General features: G+C 38.1%; 1 protein-coding gene across 2 annotated transcripts in view; it reads right to left on the reverse strand.

Moving 5' to 3' along the window:
* The window catches only part of LOC121388142 (b(0,+)-type amino acid transporter 1-like), a 44,962-nt gene extending 19,660 nt beyond the window's left edge, over positions 1–25,302 (reverse strand). Inside the window, exons 1-4 of one of the 2 annotated variants that reach the window (XM_041519377.1) lie at positions 24,962–25,302; positions 7,031–7,141; positions 5,592–5,693; positions 2,212–2,475 (exon numbers count right to left, since the gene is read on the reverse strand). In XM_041519377.1, the coding sequence (XP_041375311.1) occupies positions 2,212–2,475; positions 5,592–5,693; positions 7,031–7,136 (472 nt within the window). In that variant the 5' untranslated portion in view covers positions 7,137–7,141; positions 24,962–25,302. Of the gene's footprint in view, positions 1–2,211; positions 2,476–5,591; positions 5,694–7,030; positions 7,142–8,607; positions 8,756–24,961 lie in introns of those variants that run through there. The other variant, XM_041519378.1, reaches the window with a different exon arrangement.
* Between the last annotated feature and the right edge of the window lie 223 nt (positions 25,303–25,525).

The following is a 25,525-nucleotide window of genomic DNA, read 5'->3' on the forward strand; positions in this document are numbered from 1 at the left end:
CGTATAATATGAAATCACTACTACATTGATAACTATAAAGGTGTGTGTCTCTCTCTCTCTCTCTCTCTCTCTCTCTCTCTCTCTCTCTCTCTCTCTCTCTCTCTCTCTCTCAAACACACACACACACAGAGAGAAGGAGAGAGGGAGAGAGAGAGAGAGGAGCAGAGAGAGAGAGGAGAGAGGAGAGAGGGGAGAGAGAGAGGAGAGAGAGAGAGAGAGAGAGAGATGAGGGATGAGGAGAGAGAGAGAGAGAGAGAGGAGAGAGAGAGAGAGGAGAGGGAGAGAGACGAGAGAGAGAGAGAGAGAGGAGATGAGAGAGAATAGAGAGAAGAGAGAGAGAGACGAGAGAGAGAGAGAATAGAAGAGAAGAGAAGAGAAGAGAGACACACACACACACACAAAGAGACAGACAGACAGACAAACATACAGACAGAGACAGAGACAGACAGATAGACACACAGACAAACAGAGACGTATTTAACGTTCGGACGAGCTTCCGGCTTGAATATGAAGCCTTCGAAACGCATCGTTAAACAAACATTCAAACAAACAAACAAACACTAGACGAAGGTCCCCGAGTGGAAGATCTATATCTTTGAATTTATAACATAGAATATGCGAGATTGTTTTTCTCTTCCAGTTTTTACTGACATGCAGTAGCAGTTCTAAAACATCAACGTCGGAGTAATGCACTTTTTATTATACACATGTATTAATACAAGCATTACATTAACCACCCTCGGGGTTGTTGTTTGGGCGAACCGGTTTCGACATGCATGTCTGGGTTTGCTTTGTTTTGCTCTCTCTCTCGTGTGTGTGTGTGTGTGTGTGTGTGTGTGTGTGTGTGTGTGTGTCTGTGTATCTAAACTGATCATCAAAAGAAACGCGAATATTAATTTGGTTTTCTTTAATCTGTTTAAAATTATTCATTTTTAATCCCATTAGGTTTTGTGTCTACTAAAATCACAAATGTCCCCTTACCATCTACATGTATTCAGTGAATTAATTTTATCATATTTTTTTTATACATATTATGTGTGTGTATTTTTTGTGGGGTTTTTTTGTTGTTGTTTTTTTTTTGGGGGGGGGGGGCGTAGCCCAGTGGTAAAGCGTCCGCTTGATGCGCGATCAGTCTATGATCGATCCCCGTCAGTGGGCCCATTGGGCTATTTCTCGTTCCAGCCAGTGCTCCACAACTGGTGTATCAAAGGCCGTGGTATGTGCTATCCTGCCTGTGGGATGGTACATATAAAAGATCCCTTGCTACTAATGGGAAAATGTAGCGGGTTTCCTCCCAAAGACTATATGTAAAAACATTACCAAATGTTTGACATCCAATAGCCGATGATTAATAAATCAATATGCTCTAGTGGTGTCATTAAACAACAGAAACTTTAAACTTTGTTCGATTTTTTGTTGTAGAGATTAGTGTACATGGCTGTTGTAACTCTCTAGAAGAATAAAGAATAGCGGTCTCCAGACTTTAATCAGGTTTACATGATTTCTATATGAGCGAGCTCTTTTAATAACAGGATCTTTTGCTTCGCTCACTGCGAAAATATAGATTCGCAACCATTTTTCTATTAAAAAATTTTCAAAGTGTATAAATTGAGGATCTGGGAACGGTCCCCCCCCCCCCCCCCCCCCCCCCCCCCCCCCCCCTACCCCCCCCCCCCCCCCCCCCCCCCCCCCCACACCCCCCCCCCCCCCCCCCCCCCCACAATACCCCCCACCCCCCCGCCCCCCCCCCCCCCCCCAGATATATATATATATTATGCATATACACACATAAACACACAAACACAATACATACATACGCATATATATATATATATATACACACACACGCGCGCGCGAGCACACACACACATACAAACACATACAATGCATACAAACATACACATACACCCATTCATCCATGCATACATAAAGGCGACGTCACAGATACAAGTCACTCGTGGTTATTCTTGTACGAAGCACTCGTATAATATGAAATCACTACTACATTGATAACTATAAAAATCATTTCTAGATGCATCCATCTTCCCCGCGTGTCGCGCCAGCGCCGTGCCAAAAGCTCCGTACATGAAAAACGGCCATAACAAAGGAGCACAACACTAAAGAATGACGTGTGATGTTTGTACAATAACCTTGGTAACGGGTTTCAAAATGCATAAACAATTAGAAAACAAGAAAAAAGATTCAACTTACACATGGCAACTATTGTAAACATTTTCACGACGAACGGCGGGGGGTCACATCCGGGGTAAAAGGGCTTGACGACGTACGTGCCGAACGCGAGACATATGACACTGAACATCACGGGACGGATGATGAAGAGCCCCACCCAGTCGTACAGGAACGGGATGCACCGCCCCAGCTTGCTCCGGCCCTGCGCGTACGTGTACATGAAGTACGCATGCTCAGAACCCGACAAAGGTATAGCTGTACCTAGTTCTGCATACACCAGCGCACCTAGGATAAAGAAGAAAAAGATGTATGCACTTTTATTACTTGTGCATTCATAAAGATGGTTACTACTGAAATGATACACTGGATAACACAATGAACGCGGATTTTTTAATACTGTATATAGGCTATGTTTAAAGGCATACTGTCACAGATTTAAGGACCTTATTTCTCTAAAAATGGATAATAAATAAAAATTACATTAATTGTTGGAAACCAAATCTAGGTATCACATCACCTTAACTGAACCATGATGGAGTGAAATCCATGTCATCCCTCTCGGCAATTTTATTTTAATTATGGACCATTGCCATAATTCAATTATGTTTACAAAATGTCATTAATAAATGGAGTATGGCGGTTATTAAGAGGGTTGAATAAAGTACATTTAGGACAAATCAAATTATTTCTGTTAGACCATTAAACAGGTCAGTGGTCTGTGACAATATGCCTTTAAATGATAAAATTAAATTCGGTAGATAGACAGTCAACATGGGCCTAAAATAGTCACAGGTTTATGCTAATTTTAATAAACACAAAACTAATGGGATTTAAAGTGAATGTTTGTTTAACGACACCACTAGAGCACATTGATTTATTAATCATTGGATATTTGATGTCAAACATTTGGTAAATTTGACATATAGGAAACCAGCTATATTTTTCCATTAGCAGCAAGAGATTTATTATATGCACCATCCCACAGACAGGATAGCACATACCACGGTCTTTGATATACCAGTCTACTGCCTAGACTGAGATTTTTTTTTAATTAAATAAACTGAAGTAATATTCGCGTTTCTTATGCTGTTTAGTATATACTGTATGAACAACATGTATATGTTTTGTTTTTTGCCGTTAACTATAAATGTTGTATTAATACTTCTGTACCTTATCTCACCGAATGGTGACCTTCAAAGTAATAAAGTTCTGGTGCCTATTCATTAAACTCTCACAACTTTGCAATATCGCAGTGCAATGCAAAAATACTTGCAAAGAGGATGCTTTGTTGTCTAGCAGAGCCTAAGAGACCTTTGTGAATTAGGCCCCTGTTCTGTAGAACCGTGACAGTCCATACATTTGATTAAACTTTCAGTGGCAGATCCAGAAAATCCATTTGCGGGGGGTGGCCCATTGGCATGAGGCGGAATGCCAAGGGAACTTTAAGGGAGGTTTCGTAGATTCGTAGATTGTATAATACCGCTGTATAAACTACTTTCGTCATATATCTATAGAATATATTACACCTTGTGAACTGTATTACTTCCAGTATTATTTATTTTATGTTTTTGAATTCAGTACCTCGAAGTAATATAGTTTTATAGATTGCACTGCCGAGAAAAGATTATCACCATTGTCAGTATGATTCTTACATACAATGATGCAACACTATCCTCAGATCTTGGTTCAATTTAGTGAAACGCGTGTAGTTTAGATCTAAGTTCAATTTAATGAAACGCGTGTAGTTTAGATCTAGGTTCAATTTAGTGAAACGCGTGTAGTTTAGATCTAGCTTCAATTTAATGAAACGCGTGTAGTTTAGATCTAGGTTCAATTTAGTGAAACGTGTGTAGTTTAGATCTAGGTTCAATTTAGTGAAACGCATGCAGTTTAGATCTAGGTTCAATTTAGTGAAATGTGTGTAGTTTAGATCTAGGTTCAGTTTAGTGAAACGCGTGTAGTTTAGATCTAGGTTCAATTTAATGAAACGTGTGTAGTTTAGATCTAGGTTCAATTTAGTGAAACGCGTGTAGTTTAGATCTAGCTTCAATTTAATGAAACGTGTGTAGTTTAGATCTAGGTTCAATTTAGTGAAACGTGTGTAGTTTAGATCTAGGTTCAATTTAGTGAAATGCATGCAGTTTAGATCTAGGTTCAATTTAGTGAAACGTGTGTAGTTTAGATCTACGTTCAGTTTAGTGAAACGCGTGTAGTTTAGATCTAGGTTCAATTTAGTGAAATGCATGCAGTTTAGATCTAGGTTCAATTTAGTGAAACGCGTGTAGTTTAGATCTAGGTTCACTTTAGTGAAACGTGTGTAGTTTAGATCTAGGTTCAATTTAGTACTAAGAACGTGTGTAGTTTAGATCTAGGTTTAATTTAGTGAAACGCGTGCAGTTTAGATCTAGGTTCAATTTAGTGAAACGTGTGTAGTTTAGATCTAGGTTCAATTGAGTGAAACAAATGTAGTTTAGATCTAGGTTCAATTTAGTGAAACACGTGTAGTTTAGATCTAGGTACAGTTTAATGAAATGCGTGTAGTTTAGATCTAGGTTCAATTTAGTGAAACACGTGTAGTTTAGATCTAGGTTCAATTTAAGTCAAACACGTGTAGTTTAGATCTAGGTTCAATTTAGTGAAACACGTGTAGTTTAGATCTAGGTTCAATTTAGTCAAACGCGTGTAGTTTAGATCTAGGTTCAATTTAGTGAAACGTATGCAGTTTAGATCTAGGTTCAATTTAGTGAAACGTCTGTAGTTTAGATCTAGGTTCAATTTAGTGAAACGTGTGTAGTTTAGATCTAGGTTCAGTTTAGTGAAATGTGTGTAGTTTAGATCTAGGTTCAATTTAGTGAAACGTATGCAGTTTAGATCTAGGTTCAATTTAGTGAAACGCATGTAGTTTAGATCTAGGTTCAATTTAGTGAAACGTGAGTAATTTAGATCTAGGTTCAATTTAGTGAAACGCATGCAGTTTAGATCTAGGTTCAGTTTAGTGAAACGTGTGTAGTTTAGATCTAGGTTCAGTTTAGTGAAACATGTGTAGTTTAGATCTAGGTTCAATTTAGTACTAAGAACGTGTGTAGTTTAGATCTAGGTTTAATTTAGTGAAACGCGTGTAGTTTAGATCTAGCTTCAGTTTAGTCAAACGCGTGTAGTTTAGATCTAGGTTCGATTTAGTGAAACACGTGTAGTTTAGATCTAGGTTCAGTTTATTGAAACACATGCAGTTTAATTTTGAATCAGTCAAAATACGCCGAGGAGGTTCGATCCTAGAACCCAAGCACCCCAGGCAAGCACTCGACCGACTGAGAAAACATGCAATCTCACTTACCCAGCGTGGCCAGGGTTCCGCTCTACCGACTGAGCTATACTCTGAGAAAACATGCAATCTCACTTACCCAGCGTGGCCAGGATTCCGCTCAGAGTCCAGACGACCAAACTCAAACCAACGGAGCCGGCTCCTTCGAGCACTCCTTTAGGGCTGATGAATATCCCAGACCCTGAAATACAAAATGCTTCAAGCTGCTTTATTTTGGTCACTTGTTTTAAATTTATCATTTTGAAAAAATAGTCTGTAATAATGATTAGAATTTGCAGGGACTATTTCAACGAATAGTCAAGGTTTTGTAGAGAAGTCCGTTTGCCATTCTCAGACTGTCAAGAATTATAAGACCATTTGCCAAAGTTACTTTTCTGGATTATCGAGATTTTCGAGATTATCGATTACGATTACGATTACTTTAGAATGTCACGATTACGATTACAATTACGATTACAAGATAATTGAAAGTAATCGATTACGATTGCGAATACATTGTCTAGCAATCATGATTACAATCATAATTACATTTCCACAAATTTACACAAATAATGAAATGAAAGTAATCGCAATGTAATCAATTACGATTGCGATTACATGAAAACATGTAATCGATTACAATCGATTACGATTACTGATTACGATTACCCCATCTCTGAGATATATGCACACATACACACCGAAATTCTTATAAATATGTAGGTGAAAAACGAAACATTCTTTACATTTTTTTCTGGACCTCTATGGATGAATGTATTAAAAATCGTTTTAAAAGTGTGTTACCGGAAATACACAATTTGCTTTTACGCTTTGTCACAAATAAATGTTAAAATAACAAACTTTGGCACTTTCAAGTTTGAGAGTAGACGTCTGCAAACTATGGTAGATCTATCTGTGTGTTCATAACGTATCTATCATGATGTCCACAATAATTTAATCTAGCTGTGTGATTTATATCGTATCTATCATAGTGCCCACAATCATTTAATCTAGCTGTGTGATTTATATCATATCTATCATGGTGCCCACAATCATTTAATCTAGCTGTGTGTTTATAACGTATCTATCATGGTGCCCACAATCATTTAATCTAGCTGTGTGATTTATATCGTATCTATCATGGTGCCCACAATCATTTAATCTAGCTGTGTGTTTATAACGTATCTATCATGGTGCCCACAATCATTTAATCTAGCTGTGTGTTTATAACGTACCTATCATGGTGCCCACAATCATTTAATCTAGCTGTGTGATTTATAACGTACCTATCATGGTGCCCACAATCATTTAATCTAGCTGTGTGATTTATAACGTACCTATCATGGTGCCCACAATCATTTAATCTAGCTGTGTGATTTATAACGTACCTATCATGGTGCCCACAATCATTTAATCTAGCTGTGTGATTTATAACGTACCTATCATGGTGCCCACAATCATTTAATCTAGCTGTGTGTTTATAACGTACCTATCATGGTGCCCACAATCATTTAATCTAGCTGTGTGTTTATAACGTACCTATCATGGTGCCCACAATCATTCCAATAGCCGACAACAGTCCGACATTTCTCTTCAGACTGACAGTCTTCCCTTCATCCTCGAAAATGACGTCAGGCTTCGACATTGTTCCTGAAACGTAGTAATAATAACAATAATAATCATCATCATCATCATCACCATCATCATGATCAGCATCTTCTTTTTCTTCTTCAACAGCAGCAACAGTAATGAAGACAACGACGATGATGATTATATCGATATTGATGATGATGACGACAATGATGACGACGACGACGATGATAATGATGACGATGACGATAATGGTGATGACGACGAACAAGATGATGACAATGATGACGACGACGACGATGGTGGTGGTGGTGGTGGTGGTGACAATATGGTGGTAATGATAGTAGCAATGGTGGTGATGAAAACAAGCATAATTTTATAATAATAACAATGAAGAAGAAGTCGACGACGATGACGTCTAGCCAGTGCACCACGGCCGGTATATCTAAAGGCCGTGGTATGTGCTATCCTGTCTATGGGATGGTACATATAAAAGACCCCTTGCTACTATTAGAAAAAGGTAGCGGGTTTCCTCTCTGAGACTATATGTCAAAATTACTAAATGGTTGACATGCCGATAATTAATAAATCAATGTGCGTGCTCTAGTGGAGTCGTTAAACAAAACAAACTTTTTAACGACAATGACGATGATGGTGGTGTTGCTGCTGCTGATCGCACTTTTTAACAATAATATCGAAAAGTGATAACAAACGAGTATTCTTTAGCTTGAGTACTTTAGCTTACAAGTGTACTTCTATTGAGTTATATCTAGCGTTGTATGCCGTGCTCATTTGAACACAAGGTGAGACATAAATAAATAGTTTTGTTTCTCTGACAACATGCACAGCATGCTTTATACTGACTACAGCTTGAATAGTAGAGCAACAGCTGTGAACATTTACTACACATAATGAACTGAATACATGCATATACCCATAATGTTTTACTCGCATGCATGCAGTCACAGAGTTCATGTTTGACAGATTTCCTGTCATAACTGCCAGAGTAGCAACATTTATTGTCAGTTTTAAATGTCTGTGTTGTGGTATATCTTACCAGATAAAAGAGAAAAAAACCTCTTAATTTTAATATACACGTGCATTATAGCTATATGGAGAGTGATGGATATTAGGTGTAAAATCTCCCTCCCTCTTCTCCCTCTCTCTCTCTCTCTCTCTCTCTCTCTCTCTCTCTCTCTCTCTCTCTCTCTCTCTCTCTCTCTCTCTCTCTCTCTCTCTCTCTCTCTCTCTCTCTCTCTCTCTCTCTCTCCTCCCTCTCTCTCTCTCTTCGTTTATTTATTTCTTTGCTGAATAATTATGAAACATACTAAGTAGTTTTACATAACTATGATAGCCACAAAACAATATAATGTACCATTCATTGATATGATACAAATGTAACTTCATATTTATTTCGACCAACGGCTAGAGAGACATTTAATAAATGCAATTATCTACGTCTCAAAAATACGACAGAAATATTGAAAACTGAAATCTAGGTACATATCAATTTGTAACTAACTCACTTTCTCACTTCGGTATAGAGTAATGTACAGGTCAATATGCCTCCTTTCTCTCAGCTTCCAAAGCAGAGCTTGTTTACAACCTTGGGGCAGTACATTTCGAAAGGTAAAGGCTGCGAAGTTAGGAATCAATAGTGTTCAGCGGTGTGGAAACTAGTATATCCAAACAGCCAATCAATACACGCTTCAATCACCAGAAAGATATCTTCTACACGGCAGGTCTAGTAATTAATTGGTGAACCGGCCTCAGTGGCTAGCTTCGCTTCTCTGTGGTCAGGCGTCATGTCATGTCATGTCATGTCATAGGGTTTTACGTGCACATTCAGAACAAGCTTGGTCAGGCGTAATCAAGGCCACTATATAATGACTTATATCCGTCTGTGTCGCTGTCTGTCGATAACAAACTGTTGCGTAATGTTGAGTAATAACCCTTTGATCAAATACATGATAAAACTGCTTATTGTTACGAGAGACCTTATTGTTAATTTATGCCTGACTGCGTCTGTAGAGGGAATAAAACGAATTTTAGATACTGTTCTGCCCCGAGTTGGGTTCCTGGCCTCCCAGAGATCGAATTCCGGGGCGGACATGCTCGAAACCGTCGTGGTATATGAGCATGCTAAAAACTTACGCAACGGAACAGTTGCTGACATAACGTCATTCACAGAAAATGTTTATACAAAAAAGAAAGAAGATGTGTTAAATTTCAAAGTGGCATATGTTTGGGGATTGTAGGAAAGAAAGAAACAGGAAAAAAAGAAACAGGAAAGAAAGAAACTGAAGAAAAAAAGTAACAGGAAAAAAAGAAACGGAAAGAAAGAAACACTACATTTTTACTAAAATTCCTTTTTTTTTTTAAATTTATTTATATATAATATTTCCCAATTAACTTACCCAATTGAGTTTTAATTGTCATTGAGTCCTTGAGCTATCCAATGGATTCTTTAAATGTCTCAAGTATCATTGTCTTTAAGAAGCCCTTTAATTACGAAGCCATTCTCTAATTGACCCATTCAAAGAATAATCCCTTCTCTTTATGTCCTCAGATCTATCCCTTTATCTTATCCCATATATGGCCTCCCAGATGGCTTCCAACTTAATTACCCATGATATCAATATAAAAGATGTGAGGGAACACCATTCCTCAGAATCATTAGTGCTATCATTAGAATAAATAGCACGAATATATGAAAAAAATTACAATGGAGGTCATCAAGAGTCAGAAAGGTGGATCAAAAATGTCTTATCATGGCCACATGTATACTAAGTTAGCTACTAGAAAGAACAAGATTTGGTGGAAGTGCTCCAAGAAAGTCAGTCTTGGTATGTATAAGGGTGCATGTACTGTATATGATTTTATTTATATTGTATATTTCTGAAATGCAATGATGTGTTAATGAATGCGATTTAATTGGAGGGATGGGCGGGAAAATCTTGTATATTTCTTAAGATCCAAGTGCTTATGACCTAAATTATACAAAGAAATTCATATATGAGAATAAAATTGTCAACAAAGTATGAAATAAAACTGTTTCTTTCTTTCCGTTTCTTTTTTTCCTGTTTCTTTTTTCCTAGCCAAAATTGTTTCTTTCTTTCCTGTTTCTTTTTTTCCTTTTTCTTTCTTTCCGTTTACCTGTTTGTTGTAATCAGAAGCAAAGAGCGTGTCTGTTAGTCGCTGTGTCTTTAGGTGGGGATTTTTTGTTGGCGATGGGTCTGTGGGTTGTTGGAGTGGTTAGTGGTTGTTTAGGTGGGGGTTGGGGGTTCTTTTGTTAAGTGTTTTTTGTTTCCTCTCACCAGTATTACCTACTCAATATTCTACTCATCACATATAATTTTTAATCGAAGAATGTACACGTTTTAAGCAAAAAATTCCAAAAATATTTTTGTCTCCCTAACCCCCCTTCTAATGTTTGCTCATCCGCACTTTTGCAGAACGCGGTCTAAATATATTTGAAGAGATTGTTAAATTATTGTATTGCATCAGCCACGTATGTTTGTCAGCCATATGTAGTGTTGAACATCTGGAATAAAACGGGTTATTGAACGGTAAAATTAAATATATAAATGTCAGCCGATATGACAAAATGACAACGTAAATTGTAACCTCTTGATTAATTAAAGCTACAGGCTATCGACATGTATACAAGTATACTGAGCAAAACAATTGGGGAACAACACTGTTTTACCTAAAGGAGTGTACACACTTCAACATTTGTCGATACGGGCGGGATCTGTCTCAGTCGGATGAGCTCGCTCCTGGGGTGCATGCGTAGTAAGAAAGAAACCACCTCATTGGACCCATTCTCTGATTTGACCCCACCCCACCCCCGTGTCAACTATTTCTACCACATCACATCCACCGCGCATAAACAAGGACTTAGCTCATTCGGTAGAGCGGTCGCCTGGGGTGCTTGCGTCATGGGATCGAATCACCTTAGTGGGCCCATTCTCTGATTTGGGTTTTCCCCGTCCCAACAAGTACACAACGACTGGTATACTAAAAGCCGTGGTATGTGCTGTCCTGTCTGAGAAAGTGCATATAAATTCAATCTGATTAAAATTAGCTCTACTGGTCTCGCCAGTAGATCTAACAGCATTGCGTGGACTCCCATGTCAAGGTGACATTTCATCTATAAATAACAATTTAAATATCGACCAATTACACTTCGCCTTTTATAACGTTATTCGGGAGAATACAAATTCTAAAAATATCTGTCGAGACTATTTATGCAATAGGCGAACTTGTTGGTCTATTTCAACATTGAAAAAACAGGGGGAAACTTGCAGTAATAAACTCTGGATTGTATACTAGTATAAACAGATTTTATGGCTATACCATCACGGGTTTTTTTCCGTCTTGAAACGAATTTTATATAAAATTTTATATTGAAATTAGTTTCCAGCATACTTTATAATTCACCTGAATCATTTCGTATACCCTCGGCATAATCCCGAATGTTTTCAAATTCTTTTCAAATCACTGGCATGGTTTTGCAAGTAAGGTTTTGATTGGTCGAATGAAAGGTCAACTGGACATGAGCTCCAACGGGCTGCTGTTAGATCCACATGTAATAGTGGAGCTAATTTTAATTAGATTGTTATAAATTATGATTAGAACCCTTGTTGTTAATGCTGAAATGCAGCACACATTTCCTGAAGACTACGCATCACAATTGCCATTTGCTTGACATCCAATAGCCGATGGTTAAGTAATCAATATGCTCTAGTGGTGTCGATACACAAAACAAACTTTAACTTTCAACATTCGTTCACAAAGGTTCATCTTGTTGCTTTCTAAATGTTGAGGCCTGTGTACTGGTCATGTTGCGATTTGAAGCTTGAAGCTTGTTGGCCATGTTGCAAAATGAGGGTGTATGTTCGTCTAATTTTCCAGCAACACGTTTCAAAATTCGTGGTACAATATGATGTATTGGTGCCAGAAATGTAGAGTGGTCAGACTAAGCCCACAGCGAAAAGCTGATGGGGAATGGCAAGTGTGTGGCACGAATAGCCACAAGAGACAAGCACCTGTCGCGGTCAGAGAGACAAGGACTGGGATGTGGAGATGGACAGCAATTTTTTTTAGAAAGATAGGAGGATTTGCCAGATCGGGAAGAAATGAAATGGAATTGAAAGGAGAGAAAGGATAAAGAGGGCAGTGGAATAAAAAAATAAAAAATAAAGTCGAGTCCATCTTCAGCAACAAACTTTGAACAGCATTTTATTTGTGAGACAACATAATGTTTCACTTGTGGCGCCACAAACATTGTAACGTGTGTATTTGCCTTTAAACTGTGAATATCTCGATTATATATTTTCAATATTAAAGCATTCACAATAGATCATGCACTTTAACTATGTCTGTTCTGGGATCGATCCGCCCCAGAGGATAGACTGATTGGGTGTTTACTCGTTCCACTTGACGTATCACAGTCGGGTGCAATCAGAGCGTTAAAGAATAACGCAGGTACACAGATACAAAAGGAAGGAAGGGATGTTTTATTTAACAACCCACTGAATTACCGCTACATGACGTCGGGCACCACGGAGAGAAAACCTGTTGCTCCAACACAATGGGGCAGGCCTACTCTTTCTGGTTAGGAGCAAGGGATCTTGTATATGCAGCATCCCATAGACAGAATAGTACATACCACACCAGCTGTGGAGCACTGGTTGGAACGAGAAATAAATCAATGGGCCCACTGACGGGGATCTATCCTAGACCGACAGCTCATCAGGCGAGCACTTTCTCACAGGGCTACTTCCCGCCCCTCATACATACAGGTTTGTTTATGATGGCTAAATGTCATTTGCAGTTTCAATAGAAAAAAAGCCCAGGCGACGCTTTATTATCATTGAGAAAATCCTGCTCTGGTTTTTTTTTACAGCCATTTAAATAAATGCCACGAGATTACCAATAAATTGCTGGGGGTTAATTTTTAAGTAGCAAAAACGCGATATGCTCTAAATTAATACTTAGGCCAGTGATCCGCATTATACTTCCTGTTCAAAAGTACATAATTATAAAAGAACCTTTTATGCTAACCGACAATTAATAGCCATGTGGCAGCAGCGGGTTTCTTCTCTCATTCTGAAGACCAAAGTGTCGTAGTTATCTTGTGTTACACACACATTAACCTTCAATTAAACAATGTGCTGGCGTGTGGTTATTCAAATATGCCTTTCCTTTATTAAACTAACGTTGAGCAAACATTCCTTTTCTTTATTAAACTAACGTTTAGCAGACATTTCTTTCCTTTATTAAACTAACGTTTAGCAAACATTCCTTTCCTTTATTAAACTAACGTTTAGCAAACATTCCTTTCCTTTTCGTCCAAAAGAATTAGGGGCGGGGTGTAAGTGAGTGGTAGAGCGCTCGCCTGGGATATGGTGGGTCGCGGGATCGATCGCCCTCAATGGACTCGGTGTTTCCCTGTCCAAACCTGTGCTCCACAATTGGTACATCAAAGAATGTGGTATGTGCTGTCTTGTTTATGGGAATGGGTATAAATAAAAAATGTCCTTGCTGCTTTATCGTTAAAAATAACCTGTGTCAATAGCGAATGAATAAATGAATGAATGAATGAATGAATGAATGAATGGATGGATGAATGAATGAATGAATGAATGAATGAATGAATGAATGAATGAATGAATGAATGAATGAATGAATCAATGGATGAATCAATGGATGAATCAATCAATCAATCAATCAATCAAAGAATGAATCAACCAATCAATCAATCAATGAATGTTTAACGACATCCCAGTACGAAAAATGCATCGGCTATTGGCTATCAAACCAAGGTAAATGCATGATGATCAACATTGATATAAAAAGCTGTGTAAATTTTTTTACAAATATCACAGATACTAGTAACATTAAAATTTAGAATAAAATTCTTCTGCCGTATTTCATCTAATAAGCGCCGGCCTCCAATAAGCACCGGTCTCCAATAAGCGTCGGCCTCCAATAATATTCCCTGGCATTATTTAAAAAAATAATAATAAAAAAAATAACATTAAAAATGACGGGTCCATTTTTATCACTTCCTGTCTCAAATAAGGGGGGGGGGGGGGGGGGGAGCGGGTCTTCAATAAGCGCCCGGTCTGCGACCGTTTTCAAATTAGAGCAAATACGGTATCTTTTCCAGTTTCCTTTATATGATTGTACTCAGAAGTGTCAATAGCGGGTTTCGTCTCTTTTTCTCTATCAACGAAATGTTGTAATAACCATGTTAGACACCCCTGCGCGTGTTGTAACCAATACAGCACAAAACCTCTTGTGGTTTTTTCGAGATATAATTGAAATTTTGAGTAAAAGTCAGTATCTATCTGTGATATTTGTATTTTTGCACAGTTCTTTACACTGTTTTTATTTAAATTTTTAATTTTTATATTGATGTTGAGCATCACTTTATTTGTTTGCATCACCATAGTTTGACACCCAATAGCCGATGTATATTTCGTGCTGGGGTGTCGTTAAACATTCATTCATTTATTCATTCCAAATAGTCTAAATGTGCTGAAGTGTCGTTATACAGATATATATTCCTGCTCTTTCCATCCTATTGAAAAGAGTTAGTTAACTTATTTCAGCCAGTATATTGGTTGTCAATTGCGAACGTATTGTCAACGATTTGCATTTTTCTGCAACACCTGTCACTGCATTCCCTTTTCGCCGGTACAATCAAACATGGTATATTCGACATATACACGATATTAACCGTTGAAATAATAACAACGTACGTATGACATATTGGTTTCTAACAGTAATACTTTTTGCCATATTCATTTTTTTTTAATAAAGTTCAAACACGCTGTCATGAGCAAACACTTCAGTTGTCTGGGCTTTCTGTCCAGGACAAGTGGTAATCGGTTAACGGTTTAAACTCACTCTGGGAGAGAGACGGTACATGGTTGTGAACCCAGTACCTATTGGCTTCAAGGCATACTGTTTAATTACAAGGTTAAAGTTAAAGTTTGTTTTGTTTAACGACACCACTAGAACATATTGATTTTGATTAACCATTGCCTAATATGTCAAACATTTGGCAAGATATATATTAAATATACCATCACACAGACATGATAGCACATACAACAGAACTTTGATGTACCAGTCGTGGTGCACTGGCTGGAATGTCAATCACAAAGACACCAATGCCGGCATTGCAATCACTTAATAACTGTTCTTATGTTCAATAAAGGTTCAAGCACGCAGTTCTGGGCAACAAGGTAATTTTGATCGGGGGGGTGGAGGGGGGGTGGGTGGAGGGTCTAGACCGTGGAAAATACATTGGAAAAATTAAAAAAGAAAGAAAGAAAATTCGCTTGGAGCTGGAGAGGGGAGGGTGCGAACCCCAACTCCCTTCCCACCGCAAACGGGTCTGCGAAACTGCTATCCCAAACCGGCTGACTGTTTTGGATGGTGGTGTCATGTCTCTGCTTGTAGGCTGTAGCGTTTGTACTATAAAAAAGTAGTGTCGCAAATAGAATAAAACTGATTTTCGTCGATTATGTCTTTCATATTAAACTGACAAGTAAATATTTTGTAAATATCTATTTAATGATACGCTACCTAATTTAGCATTTATTTGTTTCGGCTCTCATCGATGTACAAGGTGGTGTTTACTCTTGAAATTAAAAGAAAGATGTCAGTAAACAGGTGATTTGTGCACTTTATTGGAACAGACTATAACCAATTTTGATCGACATGTGTCAAATTCATTGCTGTTGCGATATGTGAGGGACCGTCTCTGATGACTATCCCTCTCTAAAACAAAATGTTTGTAGAAATTTCTAAGTAACTTTTGAGCAAAACTGTCAAAAACCATTCTGAATGTGTGATCTATTATACCGATATTAAAGGTGGTATGTATTAAAGGTGCTATCTCCAAGTTGCATAATGACAGCTATTGCAAATAATGTTTTTTAAATTAAATTTTGCTTTAAAATTTAAAGACTACACCGTCAGCTATATGCCTATAAATGATTCTAACAAAATAATTTTATCTACTAGTAGAAAATACATTTGTATTGGAGAATCTTTATCACAAACAGATGCTCACATATAACTATGATATAGCACCTTTAAATGGTTGCACGATTGTGTAAATTTCTAATGTACTTATATTGAATTTATATCACTAAATATGATGATCATAATTAATCATTTATGCTGCAATTCATTCTAAATACTCAGATAACTTGCAGTTTTAAATTAAAAGTGTGTTTAAGGGTAAATGAAATTGACGTGTATGTCGATCAAAATATGTTATAGTCTGTTTCAATAAAGTACACAATTCACCTGTTTACCGACATCTTTCTATTATGTTTAAGAGTAAACACCACCTTGTACATCAATGAGAACCCAAACAAGTAAATGCTAAATTAGGTAGAGTATCATTAAATAGATATTTACAAAATGTTTACTTGTCAGTTTAATATGAAAGAAATAATCGACGAAAATAATTTTTATTCTATTTCCGACACTACTTTTGTTTTCTTCTTCTTTTTTTTTTGTCACTAACTTGTAAGTTTAACTTGGTAAATGATCAAACTACAGGTTATTGGCGACTGTCTAGTTTGAAATTTCCCGTTTTTTAGGGCTCGTTCACACAAGAACAGCGTGCTTGAACATTAATTGGGTATAAGCTCGAAAATAAAGTTGAATTGACTTGAGAGCATTCACATCAGCTGCTGGTACTGAGCTCACCGCAGTGCATATTTACATTAAATATTACACGTACAGCAGCAGATACTGTGTTTTGAACATATAATAGTCCACGCTCTAGATCCCATAGACGACAATAGTAACATATCTGGCTAAAACTCCTACATGCAGCGTATCAATCGATACAAACGCCACGGATATACATGCTACCACTCCTCACTCTTAAAGTGAATCAAAAAACAATTTGGGGGATCAAGCTGCTCATTTCTGAGATAACGGGTAGCGTCTATGACTACCCTAGTTCCACACAAAATTGTGGGGGGGGGAGAGGGGGGGGGGGGTCACAGGTACCCCATACATGTTTCCAGCACAAGGCTACTTGGCACAGTGGTACTAGATGCAATAAAATTGCATACATTTTTTGCCCAGATGAACTCGAACTGTGACCCAGTCAGAAGTTATTTGGTTTAGTACTACCTGTAGGGGCGCTATTTCTAGTTGGACCTGTTATGGCGAGCTGCAGAAGCCTTCTCGTTGTTTTATCATTTGTACACATCCCCTGAATGAAACTAGTTGGGGGTACTAAAATCAAATAATGGGAACCCCATTATTCTGGACGATATTTAGACTGGCTATGTAATCCTTTTTTAAAGCACTGCAGTCCACATAATAATGGGATAATCCTGTATGCATGTGTATATTCACTAAATTACTATGTATTCCATTAGGGGAGACCCCCCCCCCCCCCACCCCACCACCCGAAGATGACAAAATAAATAAAATTAAGATAGACTTCCTGTAGCAGTACTAAAATGTTATGCTGATGTAATAAACCACGCGCCTTTTTGATTTACGACAAAAGTGATGATATGTATTCTGTTTCTTTAAACATGGAAATGTAAATTGCATATGAAATATGATGACTACTTTTATCATTTAGTTGTGTTACGAAGTGGCCACCATCAGATTTTGCATGTATCACCTTTGTTTGTACTATATTTGAAATTAAAACCTGTTTCTTCATTTATTTGACTGTCTTCTCTGTTTGAAATGGTTCTAACCGTACTAAGATGATAAAACAGACAAACATGGAAAGAAATGAATATTTGTTTAATGTCACACCAGCACATTGTGTTTGAACTATGTCTTCTTGATATCTAACAAAGTTATTTGGAAACTTGGTCAAGATAGTCAGAGAGGATGTGTGTAATCACAAATGCCACTCTTACTGAATGGAAATATGGTACCAATTACCATGAACTCAACTTTCATATCCCTTTATGGGACATTGGTATAAAACTGACAGGTCTACAGGGGGAAATGAATCCTATTATTCATTACACCTGGGACAAGTACTCTACATATACGTCTGAGCTATATCCTAACTCCAATACAGGAAGAGTGGACAAAATCACCTGCACAAGGCAGAGATTATTGGATATTAAGACAATTGAGACAGTATGCACTCATGAATCACTGTGGTATCATGTGTTTGTGGAAGAAAAGCATTTTCTACCCCACCGGTAGTACGTCATAAGCACAGCCTTTAGTTGTTAACTCTGTAGTTTTCATATGGACACTAAATAAAGACAATTTTCATAGAAACATATACAAGGTCAAAATAAAGTACAGCATCAGGCATAAATGATTGTCAGTCATACATCATACTGAAAAAAATAGCCTTAAATTGTCCACCCTGAAACTTTTTTTAAATCCCCAGGAATCCTTTTATGTCATAACCATGATGGAACAAATGCTGTGCAAGAATAATTTGAAGTTATTTCAAAACTATAATGCCCGTGCCCAAAGGTATCTCAGAAGATGTCATACGTAGATAACAAAAGCTGGAGCACAAGGAATATTGCTCAACTTAAAGAGAAAACCGACTAAGTTTTGTATTTATGTGTTTATTATTATGTGTTTATTATTGCTAGGTGTATGTGTGTGTGTGTGTGTGTGTGTGTATATATATATATATATATATATATGTGTGTGTGTGTGTGTGTGTGTGTGTGTGTGTGGTGATATACTATTTATAGCGAAATCTAAAGAGTGTGCAAACCATTATTTTGATGAATTGGTGGGCTTTCTTCTCTTTTTACAATACAGTAAATGTCTTACTACAGCATGTAATGAATGATTATATTTTATATGTTTATGTTAAAGGTGAAATAGCATAGCAGCACGTGACTAGTATTGTTGAAATTATTAAATAACATTTGGGGGGGGGGGGGGGGAGGGGCGGGACGTAGCCCAGTGGTATAAAAGATCCCTTGCTACTAATGGAAAAAATGTAGCAGGTGTCCTCTCCAAGACTTTACGTCGGAATTACCAAATGTTTGACATCAAATTGCCGATGATTAATAAACCAATGTTCTCTAGTGGTGTCGTTAAACAAAACAAACTTTTCCTAGGTATATTAGATCTAGGACCTGCATTCCAAGGAGATAAAAGTCCGGGAAGACAACTGTTCCTACGGACTTGCGTTACGTTTACACCGGTATTACAGCCTTCAGCTCATCTCACTGCATCCATTCAGCCAAATGGAAGGAACCCTAGATCTTTGGACTGCTTTTAACTACATGCAAGCAGGTATAATTCAAGATCGGATCTCCTTTTGTCTTTCCAAAGTATTGTTCGGTGACATTTCAGCCGGGTCAGCAAAAAGTTCAACAAACAGCCGGACAATGATTTCACCACGCTTCACTGCACCTGCGTCAAACGTCAGCTATAAATATTGTGACCTTGCTAATACCGTCAAGGTCAGGTGAAAGTATCTATTTAACCACGCAGTGTTTGCAAGTTTACAAGGCCCACATTTTTAGTTTTATTAATGTACTATACATGCACCAGAGCTTTATTGTATACCGTGTCAAAGTTGGAATGATAAAAGTACAAAGTGCATTAATCTTTAAATAGCGCACCAAAAACTGACATGCCTGCCATTGGCGAAATATGTGACAGGCTTTGTTGACACAAAGTATTGTTTGAAGTACTACATCCAGAATTAATGTTAAAGGTTTTACAAATTTTGATTTTTATACAAAGTTTAAAAATAAACTTACCTTGATATTCGTCTTAACCAACAATTCTTTACACTGAGGGGTTTGGGTTTTTTTTTTTTTTTTTTTTTTTTTTTTGGGGGGGGGGGGGGGATTTGGGGGGTTTTTTTTACATAATTATATGTTTAATTATTTATTTAATCCCATTGATATACCTACCATAGCCGATTGGAAGTTTTGTGCCGCGTGTAATTAAACATTCATTCATTCATTCATTCATTCATTCATTCATTCAAACGTGTGCGTGATTCTACCAGGGTGGCTTTTCTCTGGTATAAAATGATTGGATTTAACCAAACTGAATTTGCATAATTACATTGTATTTGAATGTAACATATTAATTTCTAAACACTATGCTGTACTGCAGGGATTCGAACCAATACTCTCTGACATAATAGCCTGTTACCTGCTAAAATATAGACGCTTGGATCAGTACAGTAGAATACCATGCATTTATTATCATAAGTATTTGTATTTTAAGAATGGACAAGCACATTCGGAACTTATTGTTGGGAAACAAAACGACAACAGTCTAGAGACGTTATTGAAGGTATAGGGGCATAGGCGAAGGAGTTCAGGGGTGGGTTCAAACGACCCCTCCCCCATCCTCCCGCTGAAGCTAAACACATTTTTCAGTGCAATATTAGGCTGTTCTACTAGTTGTCCAGAACAACTGATGAGAAAAAGGTCCGCTTGGTTCGTATACGACCCCACCCACTCCAGACCACACTACGCCCCTGAATGTAGATGTAATGAAGAGTAATCAGTCGATTTCCCTGCCGGAAGTATTGCCAGTATTGACTGATCGAATCGTTTGTTGGCATTACTATTCATGATGCTTGCCTGTATTTAACCGTAAGGAGCTGTTTGATTGAAGCCATTTCGTACATGATTATGGTGTAAATTAGCATGTAAAACATTTTGTGCAGGACTAGAGTAGTAAAGTACGCTTCCTGTTGGGGGGGGGGGGACGTAGCTCAGTGGTACAGCGCTCGCCTGATGCGCGATCGATCTAGGGTCGCTTCCCGTCGGTGGGCCCATTGGGCTATTTCTCGTTCTCCACAACTGGTCTAATAAAGGCCGTGGTACGTATTATTTTGTTTGTGGGATGGTGCATATAAAATATTCCTTGTTGCTAATCGAAAAAGAGTAGCCCATGAAGTGGCGACAGTGGGTTTCCTCTCTTAATATTTGTCCGACGCCATATAACCGTAAATAAAATGTGTTGAGTGAGTCATTAAATAAAACATTTCCTTCCTGTTAGTTCCAAATTGACCAGCTTAAAAATACATGATCCTCCAAAACCACTGTACCGTTCCTTTCGTTGGAACTGAGGATTTCTTTCTTTCCTTTTTTCTTTTTTCTTTTTTTTTTTTGTTGTTGGTTGCATACATGAAATCTGTTTTTGGATGTCTTACAAAAGAAACAAACCGTTTCTTGATGAGGTCGGCGTGCGCCAGACTTTTGATGGTACCCAATGTTTAACATCTTTCGCTGGCAACACGAAGAACGTTTGGGTAACAGTGCATTTGTGTAGACCTAGCGAGAGAGAGAGAGAGAGAGAGAGAGAGAGAGAGAGAGAGAGAGAGAGAGAGAGAGAGAGAGAGAGAGAGCGGGGAGGGGAGAAAGGGGGGGGGGGAGAAAGGGAGATGGGGTAGAGAGATAGAAAGATAAAGAGAGATGAGAGAGCGAGAGATAAAGAAAGGGGGGAAGGAGGGCGAGAGAGAGAAAAACAGAGATAGACAGACAGACAGAGGGGGAAAGAGGGAGATGGGGTAGAGAGAGATAAAGAGAAATGGGAGAGAGAGAGAGAGAGAGAGAGAGAGAGAGAGAGAGAGAGAGAGAGAGAGAGAGAGAGAGAGAGAGAGGGGGAGGCGAGAGAGAGAAAAACAGAGAGACAGACAGACAGATAGAAAGAGGGAGATGAGGTAGAGAGAGAGATATATATATAAAGAGAAATGAGAGAGAGAGAGAGACAGAGATCCACAGACAGACAGAGACAGAAATAGAGATAGACAGACAGACACAGAGACAGGGGGACATACTACATGCTCATGAATGGCCGTTGAATATACTGGCGAATGCGAATTGAATATTTAAAAGCTCTTCGTCCTTAAAATGTTGGACGTCCGTTTGTTGGACGCTGTTAAGTGGCAGTCCTCCTACAGACCGAGTGGGAACCAAATATCGTAGTTAAAATGTACAATTTTGTAAATAAAATTTTAAAATAATGTGTCTACAGAAAGGAATGTGTGACGATTTTGTTGATAGTGACTAAAGATGATTTTATTGATAGTGACTAAAGATGATTTTATTGATAGTGACTAAAGATGATTTTATTGATAGTGACTAAAGATGATTTTGTTGATAGTGACTAAAGATGATTTTCATTGTGTGCAACCTAAGAACCATTAAATACTGAATAAAACTAAGTAATACTAATATAATAAATGTATGTTAAGATACGTCGGTAAAACTGTGATATGTTGTATTAGTTATATATTTGTATCTATTTAATAAGATAAATCGCTCTCCACCATTATCTTGTACAGTATTTATTATTATATGTTTATATTTGTATAATGTATGAATGAATGAACGAATGAACGAACGAACGAACGAATGGATGAACACGCTAGCACAAGAAATGCAACGGCTATTGGCCGTCAAACAATGGTAAATATTTATAAAAGAATTGATGATCAACATCAATAAGACTTTAAAGCAGTAAAGAACTTGAACTTCGCATCTTTTAAAGTAACAGACCCTAGTTTTTAAACACTACGGCGTATTTTTCACCAGTAGAGACGTTTTTGGTCATCAGACATTAGTTACATTTTATTGTTCATGTTATTTATTTTCATACATCTGAACAGGTTTAGTTTTTTTGGTAATCCTGTTGTTTTAATACCATAAAATGCATTTTTCATATTTTTTAAAACGCACGTAGAGAAGTAACGGCTATGGAGTCGAGTTCTGGTCTATTTTTAAGGGTATTTCCCAGTTTTAACGTCACAGACTCTTCTTTCACTCTGTGGTAGGTAGGTAGGTAGGTAGGTAGGTAGGTAGGTAGGTAACTGGTTTAACGTGCTCATATACCACTAGTGTTTCGAACACGCCCATCCCGACTCTAGTGTAACTTTATCCAAATGTGTTACAGGTTTGTAGATAAAGCAAAATACAGTGTCCACGTTTACAAGTTCAAACTAGTGTCTGCGGCGTTAACTTTTCAATCGGACGTCTCGGGTGACACTCGATTCCCCTAGCTAATTTTCTACATAAATATCCAAGAGTTTTTCAAAAATTACAATCATGAATGAGGGGCGGGAAGGAAGGAAGGAAGGAAGGAAGGAAGGAAATGTTTTATTTAACATATTTTATTTACGGTTATATGACGTCAGACATATGGTTAAGGACCACACAGATATTGAGAGAAAAACCCGCTGTCGCCATTTCATAGGCTACTCTTTTTGATAAGCAGCAAGGGATCCTTTATATGCACCATCACACAGACAGGGTAGCACATACCACGGCCTTTGATATACCAGTCGTGGTGCACTGGTTGGAACGAGAAAGAAGGAGGGGCGGGAGGCAAGTTGTTTATATTTACTTACCACCCCGAAACTGGAATGTTAAATGTAAACTATATATGCACGGGAGAAAAGATGCAGCAGATATATACCAGGCATAAAATAACAATAGCCGAGCTTTCCCGTGAGATCAGCTGTGAAACAGCCATTCAACAACACGGGGAAAGGGGGGGGGGGGGGGGGGGGGGGGTGTAAGAGGGAAAGGAAAAAAGGAATGCTTTAATTAACGACGCACATTTTAATTACGGTTATATGGCGTCAGACATATAGAATACTAAACGAGCTTGTCTGTTATACCATTTTTAGAAATTTAATGATCAAACAGTTTTGGTATCTGACGAACAAAAGCGAGTCAGATACCAACACTGTTCACGAGTTTCATAAAAATGGTCTGACAGGCAAGCTCGTTTAGTATTTTATTTATTACAAACCAACTGCAAACAATCCGCAACGCAGAAGTAAGCAGATGTCAAGAACTACTAAACGTTATTCTTCTACGAATTGGGTCAGCAAGTGATCTACGTCACGCTCACATCACGCCAATATTACACTAGCTAGATATTGAGTGATTGGTATGACATAAGCAATATCTTACACTGGTGTGTAATAAATCTGGTTATGGACCACACAGATAATGAGAAAAATACCGCTATTGCCACGCAATGGGCTACGCTTTCCGATTGGCTGTAACGAGAAATGACCCAATAGGTCAACCAACGGACATCAATCCTAGACCAACCGCGAGCGATTTACCACTAGGCTACGTCCCGCCACTGGGTAAGAGGGAAGCTTTATATATACCTACCAACCATAAAATAATTGTTTTACATAAGCCATGTATATTGCAAAGAGGCAAAGAAAATGCAGACCCACAGGCATAAAACAACAATAATGGTGCATACAACCCCACTGCATCCTCCCCCGATTTAATCAGTGTGGAACGGCCCTACGATAACACGTCTCTTGCCCATATCGGATCAATATTAACAGAATGCCTAACTTCTTTGTTTTGCCAGATGTTGCAGCCAGGTTGCATTTTCTAGGATTGCACTGGACTGAATGCAGCGGTGGCAAAATGGGGGGTGTGGATGCCACGTTATCTACCAACACTATTGAAAGCGTTCATTCTATTTGCTTAATGTTAATATCAGATGCGGATCTAGAATTTTTAACGGGGGGAAGGAGTAATATGAATGATATATAGTTCATTTGCATTGATATTGATAAACAGATGTCTAGCCTTATAAGTACGTAGATCTAAATCCACGCCTGTTTATTTTCAAGTTTTCAAGCAGATAAAATTATATGGTCACTATGAGTGATAATTTTTCCCTTCGTGGCAGCGCACCATCACACCGAATGGTTGATCACCATTACCATCTGGACACGTCTCCATAAATCTCATTTCCACACCATCTGTATTAAACTAAAATGTGCCCACTGAAAGTGACATGGTCGTATATATATATCTACACATGCATATTATACCTATCTGTTCACAGATTCGCAACAAAAACATCATAGCCTACCTCTAGCTGGTCGTGACTTTTTCTTTTTCTCCTTCCGCACTACTTCCGATTCCACCAATTATCACATGGGAATACTACAGAGAGAGAAATACAAGGGGGTCGTAGGACAAAGCCTTGTCGAAATCCTGTGAAGGAAACTCAGGCCTGTGTTCAGTGTGTTGGTGTATGCAGGGTGGAAACGGTTCACAGAGCACAGGTTGGGGCTTAAAGCACAGTTTGGGGATTAAAGATGCGCTGTGTGCATCTGTGTGTTGAGATCTATTTTAAACCCAGGTACACGCACGCACGTATGTTTGTAGAGAGGACTGGTCGTATAGTACTACACAGGTGTCAGACGATCCAGATGATGAGTCGTCGCGCTCTTTAACAAAACAGATACATTGCATTCTCGGATCAGGTTAACATACCGCTCGATATTTGTGAATGGATAGCGTTTTTTTCCCCCTTTTTTCCGGGTTTTTTCCCTTCGTTTTTCTTTCTATTTTAAGTTTGGTTTTGGGGATTTTATGTTGTTGTTTTCTTTGTAGGTTTTTTGTCTTTATTTTGTGGGGTTTTTTTTTTTTT

This window comes from Gigantopelta aegis, chromosome 14 (genome assembly GCF_016097555.1).
Source record: "Gigantopelta aegis isolate Gae_Host chromosome 14, Gae_host_genome, whole genome shotgun sequence".
Taxonomy (NCBI): domain Eukaryota; kingdom Metazoa; phylum Mollusca; class Gastropoda; order Neomphalida; family Peltospiridae; genus Gigantopelta; species Gigantopelta aegis.